Source organism: Thamnophis elegans, chromosome Z, assembly GCF_009769535.1.
Source record: "Thamnophis elegans isolate rThaEle1 chromosome Z, rThaEle1.pri, whole genome shotgun sequence".
Lineage (NCBI taxonomy): Eukaryota > Metazoa > Chordata > Lepidosauria > Squamata > Colubridae > Thamnophis > Thamnophis elegans.
This window is the reverse complement of record NC_045558.1, coordinates 47,967,926-47,981,888: the sequence shown is the minus strand read 5'-3', so window position 1 is coordinate 47,981,888 and position 13,963 is coordinate 47,967,926. Positions and strand designations below refer to the sequence as shown.

The window sequence follows — 13,963 nt, the reverse complement described above, 5'->3', positions numbered from 1 at the left end:
TTCCATAAAGTTTTTGCTTGGATTTCTGTTTGGGTATAATAACAATAATAGAAATTTAAAAGTACTTAAAAGATTTAAACAATTAAGGTGTTCTTTGAGAATATAATATTGCTGTATATGAGAAAAAATCTTGGGCATCTCTAAAATAAAATTTGGAAATAAAATATTGTTCTGAATAACAATAATTTTTATTTCAGCAGTTTTCAGAGTTACTGTATTTTTCGGAGTATAAGACACACCTTTTTCCTTCAAAAAAAGAGGCTGAAAATCTGGGTGCGTCTTATACACTGAATACAGCATTTTTTTTGCCTTCCAAAGCCCCTCCCCTTCACCAAAATGGCCGTGCATAGCCTTATGGAGGCTTTCAGAGAGTTCCTGCGGGCTGGGAAGGGCAGAAATGAGCAAAAAACGGGCTGGTTTTTTTGCTCACCTTTGTCCTCCCAGCCTCCAGGAGTACTCTATAAGCCTCCATAAGGCTATATATGCAATTTTCTTGACACAAAATCGGCCTGTTTTCGTGAAAAATGGGCCGTTTTTTTGCCTGTTTTTGGCCCCTCCACCCCGTAGGAGCACTCTGCAAGCCCCCCTCCAAGGCTATTAATTCCTTTAAAAAAAAATGGGCCCGTTTTTGCATGGTTTGCAGAATGCAAAAACTTCTTTCTTTCGGAAAGCTGTTTAGTTAGAGTGATTGATAAGAATTACATTGATCAAGTGTTGTGCCAGCAGGAACAAAGTCTTAGGTGCTACAGATTGTCAGCGATTTGCCTCTCCAGCATATGTATAAATACACCTGGAAATATCTACCTACCTTCTCCTCCTTCTCTCTCTCTCTCTCTCTCTATCTCTATCTCTATCTCTATCCCTCTACCTACTAACCTAACTAATCTCTCTCTCTCTCCCTACCTATCTACTGTATTTCTCTCTTTCTCTCTCTCCCTGTATCTACCTACCTAGTTTTTTTTTAAATTTGCCTCTTCAAAACCTTGGTGCTCCAGCGTGTCTCATACTCCGAAAAATGTGGTAATTAAAAAATAATTTCTGCTCATGAGTAAATCTTAGAAATATAATATTGTTTTGAAAACAAGACCCTTGAACAATTAATTAATATAAAAAATAAAATACTATTTTAATGAGAAATAATATTAATTCTAAATCTAAAGCAAATCTTAAAAGTAAAATACTGTGTTATTTCAAAAATGTTTTTGGATTTTTAAAATATATATCTAAAACTTATGTCAATGGATAAAAATAAAAGAATAATGAAGAATCTGTGAATTTAGAATTATTCCAAGATCTCTTCTGTTTGCATACTGTGTTCATTTTTCTGACCAGCAACTTCTTTTCCATAACCCATTTTTACCTTCTTTCAAAGGAGTAGTATGTCTTGTCAGCTAAGGATTATCTAGTCTCTATCATCTAAATTTACAAGAAAGTTATAAAGAAGCCAAAAAGAGGAATGTGTCAGACTTTGCTGAATGTTGTTAAAACTTGTTTGTTTACCTACATACTTTCTTATTTACCTAATGACTTACTGCATTTCTAGGCTACATATCTTTCTCAATTATACTGACTTCTAAACAAACATTCATTCATTCAAAGCATTGCTAGATAGTCCATTTTTCTCAATTAATAACTAGGGTCAATATTGGCTATTTTGTTGTATATTCTTGAAAAAACACTTTCTCCCCTAAAATTGGTGATGGCAAAGGAGACAATCAGGTCTTCATTATTTCTGTATTCATGGATTAAAGGGAAGATGTGCATCCTCTCCAATAATAGACTTCAGTATTTTTCATATGTTCAGGACATGTTTACCTCCTATTAGTTCCACATAGTTAGATGTTCCCTCTCCACCACAGAAATTTCCTAAATAACCTGCTAACACTGGCTGTGTTTTTGCTAAGGGTAGTATAGCAATGTCAAGAACATTCCTTTTTCCATTTATTTACTTCAGTGAGTTTTTAATATAACTTGCCTTTTAAGATCTAGGTTGGGCAGAAAATAATGTGTGAGACCCATAGTCCCTATATACTGGCAGTAAAAAAAAAAGGGAAAACTTCTGTAATAATTATAATTTCTGTAAGACTAATGTCACAGTTATTTTTTTAAAATTTATTTTTATTCTTTTAAAATAACAACATAAAAAGAATAAAACAAAAAAATATAGTACATATACATACATTCTTTAAAAATTGATAAAAAGTGCTTTATTAAAAAATACACCAGAAAAAAACCTAAAGTGTTATATTATTATATCAGAGGTGTAGGGGTGTGTGTGTGTGTGTGTGTGTATCCAAAATACACATTAGGGCTTATTTTCAGGGAAACATGGTATCAAGTGATCAGCCCAGCCGCCGCATACCTGAGGCTGCAGCCTGCTGGCCCCTTGGCTGGCTCATCCTGGGGATGCTTAGCTCGTGCAGTGCAGTAAGTTGAAGTGCAACCACCAGGATAGCCCTCCAAGCAGCAAGCAGAGGCACAGGTGTGGGGAATAAGCATGTGATCCAGCCTGCGGGCAAGCAAAAACAGTGGAATGGAGTGGCGGGCCAACGGAGTGGCGTTTCTGGTGGGATGGATTGCATGTCTCTCTCCCACACTTCTGCTTGTTGCTTGGAGTGCCCCAGAGCCAGAAAGCATGAAGCGTCTTCCCACCTAGGGATGAGGTCTCTGGTGAAGGCAAGACTTTGGCCCGGGGTGAAATCCTCCGGTACAGCCGAACCAGTAGGGACAATTGTCCTTGGTTCTGTGAACTGGCAGTTTAAAAAAAAGCTTCTGAGGATCATGTGATTGTTGGAAGCTTTCCCTCCTACTTTTTAAAGCATTTCTCCCCTGCTGATTCAGGCGAATAGGCAGGGAAATAATGCTTTAAAAAGCAGTGGAGTGGGGTGCTGCTGCTGTAAAAGAGAGGGAGAGGGAGGGAGGAAAAAGAAGAAGGAGGAAAGACAACAAACCTGGCACTAGATGCAGCTTCAGATATTACCTTGAAAGAGCATAGCAATCCAGGGCTGGAAGCGATCTGGAGGTCATCTAGTCCAAACCCCTGCTCTAGCCACACATTGTTAAAGTGAGTTTCTGTCTTTTGACACCCCCCAGTCACATGACCCCCCCTAACCAAACCACACCCACAGAACCAGTAGGAAACAATGTTATATTTCACTACTGCTTCAGTCTGTGGCTCCCCTGGTGGCAGTGTAGTGAATGGTTGTGGAGGCAAGTGCTGGCACCAGGGAAGACGTGGTTGTGGTAGTGGGACAGGCTGTGCAACCACAGAATGCACCGGCCTAAGGGCAGAGGGCTGCTGCTGGATACCATCGGTCCCTTGTGCTCGCCAGCTGCTGTGCTGGTCATAATCGCTTCCCCTGAGGGCTGACAATTTTAACTGTGGCTTATTTTGGGGGTAAGGTTTATACAAGCATCCTGAAAAATCATGCAATAGCTTATTTTCTGATTGGATCTTATTTTCGGGGAAACGCAATCGGTAAACATGATGATATATTTCTAGATTTGAAAATAGTAGTTTCATTTTCTGTAAAGCTATTCTAAGAATTGAAGAACCGCATAGAAGTTGCATAAATAAAAAATGTTTTCTGAAAATATTTTATTACACCTTATAAGATGAAGTTGCCCTACCCCAGACACTTCTGATGTATAATTCGGATCCTCCTGGACTTACAACTCATGCTTGAAAAGCAAGTGGCAGTCATGGCTTGTAAAACCTTTGCTCAAGTTTTCTGTTGTGTGCCAGTTTCCTCTTTTCTTGGATAGGAAGCTCTTTGTTACGTCATTCACGCCCTGGTTCCCATGTCATTCTGTCCTTCTGTGTGCTTCATGATAAAGTACTGAAAGTAAAAGATATATATTTAGATATGGGAGATCAATTGATCAGTTTTACAAATAGATGCCTTGTTTTATAGGTAATTAATTTAATTTGATGTCATAATTTAAAGTAGTTTTTATTTTGTCTTAATATATTATTCTAAATTTTAATTTCTATATATTTGTTATTTATAAACATGTAATTGCTTTACCATCATAATTAATAATTATATTAGTTTACTTAAAATAAGAAAAAATAAAAATCAAATTATAAATAACTTGATATTGCCTAAAACTAAAAGAATTCCAGGCAGCATATTAAATTTATCCATAATGTGTACACATAAATATTAATTAAAATAATAATTGAAATAATTTTTATTTAATCTATGTTAAAAGTAGAAACTTGAATTTAAAAGTTATGATACATCTGTAAACATCTAAAGGCCTTCTGGAAGAACTGTTTTCATCATCTTTTGGAAGCCTTATGGGTGGAAGTCATTCTGAGGCAAGATAATTCAATAAATGGGACTTCCAAGTCTCTTCCTGCTATTCCTGTGTTAAGTGGGAGCTATTAGCAAATGTTTTTAGTTGTGTGAGTAGGATGGGTTGAACTATTAGGAAATGGTGGTTTTAAAGATTCACCTGAATCATAGAAGGCTTTGAGGAACATTTTGACTTGTGCTTTGTGACTTTGTAATTGCTCCCACAATAGATGTGTAGCATGGCAGTATTGTAACTGATGAATAATACATACTGTTGTGTTCTGACCCATTAGAACTTTCTGCATTGTCCCACATAGGCTAACCTATAACAATTGAGAGGTAGATATGAGCAATCATTTTAATCTCATCCTGTTCCAGGTAAAATGGCAACTGGTACACAAGAGTTGTGCAAAAGCTAAGCCTATTCTTCAAGTAGAAGGGGTGAGCCCAATAAGACTCCTTTATTTTGAACTTGTTTTCTATGGGAAAAAATAGGCCATCAATAATAAAAACTAATGTAAACCTAAATCATATGGTCTGTAAATCAATGATTACTTTAACTTGATGGAATGAGTGATCCTATTTTGGCCCATTTATATTCTGACAGTCTCTAGGCAATGGCTCATGATTTCCATTACATTTCTCAGAAGTTCAGACTACAGGTATATAATTCAGTATTGATGACATTCACCCAAACTGACAAGAAACATCTTCCTGTGACTTCATATAGCTATAAACAGAATGGGGAACCTTGAGATAGCCCATATTGAAGTATCAATAATCCACTTTCTTTCTCCCAGCAATTACTATCTGAATCTATATGCTCAGGAAAGAATGGAAATATGGTGACAGTATCATCCCAGCTACAAACTTCATAAATAGTCCAGAAGGATACTGTGATTGGCAGTATAGAATGCTGCTAATAGATCTAACCTAATCACATGTCATCCAAGAGAGTGATTAATATGGTTTCTGTCACATATCCAATCCTGACTCCAGATTGCCAAGAATTTATCTCGAAAGCTTCTCCAACCCCCTTTAAAAAGAAGGGTTAGAAAAAGGATGGTAGTTGTCTAGTTTTGTATAGAGCAACTTGGTCAAATCAGTTCCTCTTCTGACATCTCCCTTCTTTCAAGGAGACATTGATTATATTCTGGATCCAGTTCCTTGTTCCCTTCTTGGCTGCTTTGATTAACCAAATATGGCAGAAGTCTAATTTACAAGTGGTGGAGCTAAGATTGCAGAGGACACTGTAGAATTTCTTAGTTTCCTAAGATTTAGAGATGACATCTTGCATATTATCTGAAAAAGTTGAATTCTCAATACTTTTGCCTATTTTGTTTCCAATGCAGAGTGGCTAATTTTATTTATGAAATGTTCAGCCAGGCAATCACAACTTACTTTGACTGATGCTTCTGAGACCTTATTCTCCAAAAGGATCTAGGACCAGTTGAATTGGTTAATACTTTACTGAAACAATATGAGTGTAAAACATTTTTTCTTTGCTAGCTAGTTCTTTCTTGTGTTCTATTTACTTCTTTTACATCAGTGTCGTTCTAGATCTGTTTTCCCTTCTTCATTTCCTGGAACTCTCATTAAACCAGGTAGCTGCATGGGATTAGGGAGTGAGAAAAAGCTTTGCTGGTAATTCTGTTCAGTGCCCTGAGTGCTTCCATATTCTAGAGGTCAGCAAGCTTTCAAATCACCTCCAGATTGTTGGGAAAATACTCAGTGCTATCAGGTAGCTTGTTGGATCTCTTGGATATGTAGGGCAATTCATCTTAATGGTTCCACATTCTCCTTGCAAAAGTTACTATCTTCATTTAACCAAATTGTATTAAATTTTATATACAGTACAAATGTCTCAATTTTCTGCCATAATCAGAATCTATGGTAATAAAACAGAAGGGAGGTAAATTCTTCAGGCCATCATAATTGATGGTGACAAAGTATTCATCAATCAATGTTCATACCAAGCTTTTTCAACTCATAAGAGTTACAGCTGCTGAATCATGAGTCGAATTCTAAGAATCACAGCTGTTGTTCTGTTATTTTCTAAATTATTGCTGTAAGTTTCAGAACAATATGAATCTCTACATAAAGCCATCAGCCATTCAGAACCAAATATGAAAATTACTTTTTGTGCAAAATAAAGTCACTATAGCATGTGACCACTAGGAAACTAGTGCCTTATAAGTCAGGATATTTGTATTTTAGGAATTATAGGAATAGAATATTGTAAGTCTGAATATTTTCCTCCCTCCTTTATTTTATCTTCTTGTAAAGCAGGGAGAAACTTGTCTGAGATATTTTCTTGGACAGACTTAAGCCCCACTTATCTGATCATTGCCTTGGTAATAGTCCTTGGTAGTGACTATTCGTCCTATCCTTCAATTTCCTATGTTGTCTACAGTTGCCTTTTAAGAACTCTTTTTTTCCTCCAGAAGAAAAGTTGAACTCATTAATTTTATGCATTTGTGTTTCATAGACAAAATTCAATTAATACTTATGTGCTGGGCAATCTAATTTCATATTTCTTTCCTCTTCATAAATTTTGAATAAATTTAGCATTATCTAATAATCATTCATAAATATTTATTGTAGCTCTTTTGTATTGGAACAACACCTTAAATCCTGTGTACTTAACTGTATTGTGAAACCTAAATCTAGATTTCAAAAGATATATAATTGAAGATTTCTAGTGTGTACTTTTTTTTAAAAAAGGGTACTTATATTTCAATCCCTCAAACAACAAAAACAAAATCTATCCATTATCTAATCCTTTTAATTGATCCATTCAATATATATATATTGCACATTTCAAACAGACTTGCCTTATTATTTTTGAGTTTGAATGTCCACATTTGAGAGATTATGGAGGGATTGTGACAGAGGAAGTATCAAGAGGGTTAATAAACTGTCTTGGCAGCATTGTGTATCTGAGTTAAGAGATTCTTTTAGGAATCAGGAGAAATAACCACTCATAAGGAGTTGTAATGTCTCCTTTGGACGACTCATTCGACAGTTCCTCAGAGGCTGGCATGAGGGAGAATGAGATTGTTTAGAGTTTTTTTAGAGTTTTAGAGTTTAATTGGGATTTATATGCCGCCCTTTTCCCTGAGGGGACTCAGGGCGGCTTACAACCACAAGGGAGGGGGGTGCAGTGTCAAAAACAGAACAGTATGTGAACAAAGAAAAAATAGTAAAAACACAACTTTCATTCAGCAATCAAACACTCGGGCGGGTAAATTGGGAACCTATCCCCAGGCCTGCTGGGAGAGCCAGATCTTGAGGGCTGCGCGGAAGGTCTGGATAGTGGTGAGGGTACGGATCTCAACGGGGAGGTCGTTCCACAGGGTCGGAGCTGCAACAGAAAAGGCTCTCCTCCGTGTGGTTGCCAGTCGGCATTGACTGGCAGATGGAATTCAGAGGAGGCCCAGTCTGTGCGATCTAATTGGTCGATTTAGGGAGGTAATCGGCAGAAGGCGGTCTCTCAAGTACCCAGATCCACTACCATGGAGTGCTTTAAAGATGGTCATCAGTACCCTGAAGCGCACCCGGAGACCAACAGGTAGCCAGTGCAGCTCGCGGAGGACGGGTGTAACGTGGGCGAACCGCGGTGCGCCCACTATCACTCGCGCGGCTGCATTCTGGACTAGCTGTAGCCGCCGGATGCACTTCAAGGGCAACCCCATGTAGAGCCCGTTGCAGTATTCCAGCCTAGAGATCACAAGGGCTCGAGTGACTGTTGTGAGAGCCTCCCGGTCTAGGTAGGGCCGCAACTGGCGGACCAGGCGAACCTGGGCAAATGCCCCCCTGGTCACAGCTGACAGCTGGTGGTCAAAAGTCAGCTGTGGGTCCAGGAGGACTCCTAAGTTGCGGACCCTATCTGAGGGGTATAAAATTTGACCCCCCAGCCTAAGCGTTGGTGTATTAGCCAAATTATTGGGAGGGAAGCACAACAGCCACTCGGTCTTGTCCGGGTTGAGTACCAGTTTGTTAGCACTCATCCAGTTCCTAACGGCCTCCAGACCCTGGTTCATCACGTCCACCGCTTCATTGAGTTGGCACGGGGCGGACAGATACAGTTGCGTATCGTCCGCATATTGGTGGTATTTTATCCCGTGCCTCCGAATGATCTCGCCCAGCGGTTTCATGTATATGTTAAATAGTAGGGGGTATAAGACCGAACCCTGCGGCACCCCACATGTTAGGGGCCTCAGGGACGATCTCTGCCCCCCGACCAACACCGACTGCGACCTGTCCGAGAGGTAGGAGGAGAACCACCGTAAAACAGTGCCTCCCACTCCCACCTCCCGCAGACGTCGCAGAAGGATACCATGGTTGTCATGTTCTGAGCATGCGTTGAAATAAAGGGTTTAAGCGGGAAGCGCTCGACACCTGATTGGCTGATCGTTTGACAGCTCCTGTATAAATAGGGAGCTATCCAAACAAGCAGCGCGCGTTCCTGTCTAAAGCCGATTCTGAAAGTTAGCTTGCACTCGTTAGGGAATAAAAGTTGTTAGCCCTTTATTCTCGTCTCCGCCTCAGTTCTTCTGGCTACCCACAAGTCCTTGGTACATACCACTGGCGACAAAGGTGGGATCGCCAAACTGAGGTGCGAGAAGCTGAAGTCACTCACTGCTGAAGTCCCTCGCTGAGTCACTAGAACCGCGCTTTATTTTGCCGCGACGAGACGTCGTTGTGCCTGACAGGAATGGCCACGTTAAACTTCGCGCCATTCAACTATGGCACTGAGACGTGGGAGTCCTACACGGCTCGGTTTGAATGTTTTCTGGTCGCACACGACCTTACCGAGTTAACGGACGAGCGAAAATGTGCCTTCTTCTTGTCCGTCTGAGGCACGGATGTCTTCCATACTGCCAGGGCTCTCACAGCCCCTGAACCTATCAAGGCCGTGCCATGGCCCATCCTTATGGCAAAGCTGACGAGCCATTATGCCCCGTCGCCGTCGAAAATAGCCCACCGGCACGCTTTCCATCAGCGCAGCCAAGCCGAGGGAGAGTCAGCCAGCGCCTACGTTGCTGCACTACGATTGGCCGCCCTCCACTGTGAGTTCTGAGACCTCGATGAAGCTCTCCTCGACCGCCTGGTGTGTGGCCTCAGAGACCTCAAGCTGCAGAAGCGACTGCTAACCAAAGCAGATCTCTAGTTTCAAACTGCTTTTGACGAGGTTAGGGCGTCCGAAATAGCTGAGGCATCCCTAGCTACCATCGCGAAGGCCCGGTCTACCACAACAGCGCAGTCTGCCAATACGTTTAACACAGCTACCGGTCTACCAGACTTTGAGAGTGAAGATTCCGATTCTGAAACCCTTGAGGAGGACATTAACTGCCTTTACGAGGCGAACAGAAAGAGCTTGCCTCGGCGGAAGGGCGACCCTAAATCTGCATGTAGTGGGTGCGGAGGCAACCATGAAAGAGCTGAGTGCAGATTTAGGCAAGCCCTCTGCCAGCGGTGTGGCAGAAAGGGCCACATCGCTCGGGTGTGCCGTGCCGCACAGCCCATATCCTCCTCTGAATTCCAAGCCGAGCGATCTCGTCAACCCCGGAACCGGACGGAAGGCCCCAAGAAGGCCAGGATGGACTGTCATGCCATCCTCCGCAACCCTAACCAGGGCCTCTCGTGCCACCAGCTGCAGAAGACGATCCAACTGACGGTTACGTTGGAAGGGAAGCCCTGCGAGATGGAGCTAGACACCGGTTCCGCAACGTCCATAGTATCTTGGAGCACCATTAAACGCCTTTTGCCTCAGCTGTCAAAGCGCCAATTACAAGACTGTAACCTCACATTACGGGACTATCAGGGCAACCTGATTCCAGTAATGGGCACCCGCAAAGTCAGAGTGCAGTTCAAGGGGTTTGACGGCCGGTTGCCCCTCATCATAGTCGAGGGACGGCTACCCAGCCTTCTCGGCCTCGACTGGTTCCAGTCCTTGGGGCTGCAGATCAGCGGCATCCACCATCTCAGCACAACTGCCCTCGATTGCCTGGTCAACGAGTTCCCAGCCGTATTTGATGGCACCTTGGGCAAATACACAGGCACACCGGTCTCCTTCAACCTTGACCCGTCAGTGCAGCCGGTGCGAATGAAGCCACGCCGCGTACCCATCGCACTCAAACCAAAGGTGGACGCCGAGCTGGACAAGCTCGTGGCTCAAGGTGTCCTTGAGCCAGTGGACCATGCACGATGGGAAACACCCATCGTGTTACCAATCAAACCGGACGGCAGCGTGAGGATTTGCGCAGACTACTGCTGCTCCATCAACTGTGCTCTGCCCTCCAACGCATACCCAGTGCCAGTGGTCCAACACCTCCTCCACACTCTTGGCGAGGGGTCCATTTTCGCGAGCTCGACCTCGCACAAGCATATCAACAATTAGTGGTGGATGATGAGGCAGCTGAGGCACAGACAATCATCACACACCGGGGCGTGTTCCGTTGTCGCAGATTGCAGTTTGGGGTGAGCATTGCCCCCGGACTTTTCCAAAGTTTGATGGAGCGCTTGCTCCAAGGACTCAGAGGCGTCGTTCCTTATTTTGACGACGTCCTCGTCTCAGCAAATTCCTTAGAAGAACTCATAGCCAGACTGCGAATGGTTCTTCAGAAATTTCAACAAGTGGGACTCAAAGTCAAAAGAGACAAGTGCCTGGTTGCGGTGCCCCAGATAGAGTTCCTTGGGTTCCTCATTGATGGCAGCGGCATCCACCCTACTGCTGCCAAGACCAAAGCCATCATTGAGGCCCCTGCACCTACTAACAGAGCTGAACTACAGGCCTTTTTAGGCCTACTCAATTTCTATGCGGTATTCCTGCCGCATAAGGCTTCTGTAGCTGAGCCACTTCACCGTCTCCTAAACTCAGGTGCTCCCTGGGTCTGGGGCCGCCGGGAGGCTTCCGCATTCCTAGCTGTCAAACACCTCCTTAGCTCCAATGACGTCCTCGTCCAGTACAGCGAGCACTTGCCTCTTGTATTCGCTTGCGACGCTTCCCCCTATGGGGTGGGCGCCATTCTCTGCCACCAGCTACCCAGTGGGGCAGAGGTGCCTGTTGCATACTTTTCCCGCACACTCTCCGCCTCAGAACGCAACTACGCTCAAATTGATAAAGAGGCTCTTGCTATTGTGGCCGGGGTAAGACGGTTCCATCACTATTTGTACGGCCGCCCCTTCCAAGTTGTCACAGATCACAAACCCCTCCTCGGGTTGTTGGCCGGCGATCGTCCTGCCCCGCAGGTTCTCTCTCCCCGAATGACACGTTGGTTCGTGTTCCTCGCATCCTACGACTACCAGTTACAGCACCGCCCGGGGAAGCAGATCGCTCATGCCGACGCTCTCAGCCGTTGCCCCCTGCCAGAAGCTACGGAAGACCCTGCTGCGGTGGCCCCTGTGTTCCTCATCGACGATCTCCACCTTCCAATTTCTGCCGCCGACATCGCCCGGTTGTCCGCAAGGGATCAGGTAATGTCCCGGGTACTAGACTGGGTTAGGCGGGGGTGGCCAAAAGACCCCGTAGATCCCGTCTTCCTTCCCTTCAAATCACGCCTGGCGGAGCTGTCCGTCCAGCACGGCTGTTTGCTTTGGGGCCACCGGGTAGTTGTGCCTGCCTCACTGAGGACTACCGTCTTGCAGCAGCTGCATCAGGCACACCCCGGCATTGTCCGGATGAAAGCCCTGAGCAGAAGCTATGTCTGGTGGCCTAAGCTTGACCAAGACATAGCTGACCATGTCGCAGGGTGTCACCAATGCCAAAGCTCCCAGGCCTTGCCTCCCAAAGCCGAGCCCCGGATGTGGGAACCACCATCCTCTCCCTGGTCCCGCGTCCACATTGACTTTGCGGGCCCCATCCAGGGCTGGATGCTATTGATTGTTGTGGATGCCTTCTCGAAGTGGGTTGAGGCCATCCACATGTCTTCCACGACGACAGACGCGCTTATCGCGACCCTGCGCCACTTATTTGCCACCCATGGCCTTCCCGACGTGTTGGTGTCCGATAACGGGCCACAACTGACAGCCACCAAATTTGAAGCTTTTCTGACTTCCCAAGGCATCCGACATGCCCTTACCTCTCCTTTTCACCCCTCTAGTAATGGATTGGCGGAGCGTGCCGTGTGGTCCGTCAAAGAGGCCCTGGCCAAAATGGATCACCTGCCCTGGCAAGAACGCATTGATGCATTCTTGTTAGCACATCACTCCACACCCTCTCCAGACTCCAATACCAGCCCAGCCGAGCTCCTTATGGGACGCCGGCTGCGAACAACCCTTGACCGATTGCACCCTTACTACTCCACCCCAGCCCCTTTGGATTCTCAGGGAGGGACCCGCTCCTTCGTCCAGGGGGAGGCAGTGTATGCCCGGAACTATGGAGGGCATCCCTTGTGGCTACTGGGCATAGTGACTGACCAGACCGGGCCCTGCTCCTACAGGGTCAGGCTCCACTACGGCAGAATTTGGAAACGCCACTGCGACCAGTTGCAGAGCAGGCGCCAGCCACTGACCGGCCAGCAGAAGCCATCGGCCGACCCACCAATTCCAACAACGCCGACAAGCGACGCGGGGCCCAGAAACGAGGAGGCCGCAAGAGAGCAAGCAGCCAGTGCCCCAAACCGAAGCGGCGACTTACTTGGTGGGCCAGCTCCATCCTTGGCTGTTCGACGGCCCGGGTGATCACCATCCTCCGACGCAAGGTCCTCGGTCGAGCAACCAGAGCCTCCAAGCGGTGCAGAAGGGCCCCGAGCCTCCAGCCGCATCAGGCGGCGTCCAGCATACTTAAAGCACTACGCTTGCGCGAGGGTAGGGGAGAGGAGTGTCATGTTCTGAGCATGCGTTGAAATAAAGGGTTTAAGCGGGAAGCGCTCGACACCTGATTGGCTGATCGTTTGACAGCTCCTGTATAAATAGGGAGCTGTCCAAACGAGCAGCGCGCGTTCCTGTCTAAAGCCGATTCTGAAAGTTAGCTTGTACTTGTTAGGGAATAAAAGTTGTTAGCCCTTTATTCCCGTCTCCGCCTCAGTTCTTCTGGCTACCCACAGGTCCTTGGTACATACCAGAGATCATACCTGGCATGTCGGGAATTACTGACCTTGAACTGCAAGGACAATAGGCCCCAGCTGGGGATTGCTTGCAGCCCAGTGAAGAGGAGACGGAGGAGCTGTCTGCCATGGTAGAACTCAGAGCACGCAGGGCAGAGAAATAGAAGTCTGCTGGATTGTTTGGGAAAAGGCCCCTCCCCTGTTAATGAGCTGTACCTGGAGCTATTTAGCATAGCAGGCAGCAGGAGGTGTTGCTGAAAGCAACATATGTGGGTCATGACTACTTTACGTTTTGCCTGGAGGCTTTATGTATGCTTATTGGACTTACTGTTTGAGCAGCTTGCTATTTGGGTTGTAGACTAATTAGCCATTTCATGGGGAATTAATCTAGTCTTGCTTGTGGCTGGCTTCGGTTGGGGCAGTTCTAAATCAACATGAGAGAACTGCTGGGGGAAGACAAATAAAACACTCCATAAACCACACTAACATGTGAGTTTGAGCAAGTTGGGCAGCCCAGAAGTATAGTCAATAAAATATGTTTATTTTTATTAATTTATTTAAACTTTAATTTATCTATTTTATTTATTACTTAATTTAAATCTTTAATATTAT

At 44.9% G+C, this 13,963-nt stretch overlaps 1 protein-coding gene across 1 annotated transcript; it reads left to right on the top strand.

Annotated features, from left to right (window-relative positions):
- The first annotated feature begins 9,903 nt into the window (after nt 1-9,903).
- On the top strand, nt 9,904-12,986 carry LOC116521148 (uncharacterized protein K02A2.6-like). The gene is given in 2 exon segments (XM_032235843.1): nt 9,904-10,669; nt 10,672-12,986. Coding segments are annotated over 2 exon segments (3,081 nt in total).
- Nucleotides 12,987-13,963: the final 977 nt, after the last annotated feature.